Source organism: Monoraphidium neglectum (genome assembly GCF_000611645.1).
Source record: "Monoraphidium neglectum strain SAG 48.87 unplaced genomic scaffold scaffold02328, whole genome shotgun sequence".
Lineage (NCBI taxonomy): Eukaryota > Viridiplantae > Chlorophyta > Chlorophyceae > Sphaeropleales > Selenastraceae > Monoraphidium > Monoraphidium neglectum.
The window spans coordinates 691-2,406 of NW_014011300.1; the positions used below are offsets into that span (position 1 = coordinate 691).

Genomic DNA, 1,716 nt, shown 5'->3' on the forward strand with positions numbered 1-1,716 from the left:
GTGCTGCCCTTGCGCCCCATGACCGCCCCGACCTGGCCTTTAGTCAACAGCATGCGGATGCGGCCGCGCCCGCGCAGCGCCTCGCGCTCCCGCCGGTCCTCCTCCCTGCAAAGCCAGCAAGTGGGAGGACGCGCCTCAGCGCCGGCGCCCGGTTCGGACAAGCGCTTGCTTGCTTGCTTGCTTGCTTGCGCCAGCGTCGTGAGCAAGTCGTGCAGGCCCGTACTGGGCGTGACCCCGCCGACCAGGCTGACGGCCTCGCGCCAGCCGGGGCAACACACCAGACCCGCCTGCTCCCTGAGCAGGGCACCCCCCAGGCGCCCCCGACCCGCGACCAGCCGTCCTCATCCCTGAGGGCCCGCAGCCGCGGCGGCCCCGCTCCGCGCCCAGCCAGCCATGCCCAGCCGCGCCCGGCTGCGGCGGGCAGGGGGGGCCCACCTCTCGTGGCCCCTGTCGTGGAGGAGCAGGTCCGCGCAGTACATGGCCGCCTCCAGCGCGTCGCAGCGCGGGTCGCGGACGTCCTCTGTTGACATGATCTGGTGGGGGTTTGGGGGGGGGATGCGATGGGTGACGGGAGCGAGGGAGAGAAACACAGGAAAACATGCGGGCGAGAAAGAGGAGAAAAGGAGACAGAAGGAAAGAGAAGGACAGTGTGTGTGGGGGTGTGTGCAGGGATGTGTGTGCGCGCGTGCACGGGCAAACGCGCGATTGTGTGCACAGGTGGGTGTGCTGGGTATGTTTGGGGCAAGCCGTGGCTGGCTGCATGCAGCTGGACAACCGCACGTGCTCGATTATGACATAGCAGGCGGCCCTCGTGCATCGCAGCGGCCCCTTTCCCGCGGCCCCTCTGCGGCCCCTGCGGAGCGCCGCGCACCTGCAGCACGCGCTCCTGGGCGCCAGAGAGCGCCTCCGGCAGGTTGAGCTTGGCGCCAAACCGGTCGCGGATGTGGCGAATCACCTGGACGTTTATTTTTTGGGGGGGTGGGGGTACGAGAGCGTTTCGTGGCACGGCTGGGATGGTGCCGGCTGCACCCTGCAGTGGGCCTGCAATGCTGCTGCTGCAGCCGCCGCCGCCGCCGCCGCTGCTGCTGCTGCACCGCACGCTACCTCCAAGCCCCCATGCGGTGTATACACAGCCTCCTCCTGACACATCCGTCAACTATCGGTCATGAGATTCACAAGAGCATACGTGTACACACACCCACACGAATTGACACAAGCACACACGCGCGTGGCCGCGCGCAGCTGGCCGCGCAGCGCGCCACCACCGCACCGACCCCAGACCCCAGCCAGGTGACCCACCGAGCCGCGCTCCCCGATGATGACGCCGCCCTTCCTTGTGGGCACCAGCACTCGGTACTCCACAGTCGCCATGCCTTCCAGCCCGCGCGTGTCGACCGACGGGTTGTCCGCAAACACGACCCGCGCCGCCGGCGGCAGCACCGCCAGCATGCCCACGCCGCCGCCGCCGCCGCCGCCGGGAGCGCCGCCGGGCGGGCCGCCGGGCGCTGTGGGGGGCCCGTCGTACGGCGGCGGGGCGCCCATCGGGGGCACGGCCATGGAGGGGGCCGCCATGGGCCGCGGGCCGCCCATAGGGATACCGTTGGGCGGCGGCGGGCCACGGCCGTAGTCGCCGCCGAGCGGCGGCGCCCCGTAGGGGTCGCGCGGCGGCGGGGGGCCGCCGTAGCCGTGCTGCGGGGGCGGGCCGCCGTATGGGGG

General features: G+C 71.5%; 1 protein-coding gene across 1 annotated transcript in view; it reads right to left on the reverse strand.

Moving 5' to 3' along the window:
• Positions 1-341: 341 nt before the first annotated feature.
• MNEG_10470 (hypothetical protein) overlaps positions 342-1,716 on the reverse strand; it is a gene marked incomplete at both ends in the record, with an annotated part of 5,800 nt that continues 4,425 nt past the window's right edge. The window contains 3 exons of the mRNA XM_014041057.1: positions 342-533; positions 872-955; positions 1,300-1,689. Coding sequence (XP_013896511.1) covers positions 342-533; positions 872-955; positions 1,300-1,689 — 666 coding nt within the window. The remainder of the gene's footprint in view (positions 534-871; positions 956-1,299; positions 1,690-1,716) is intronic.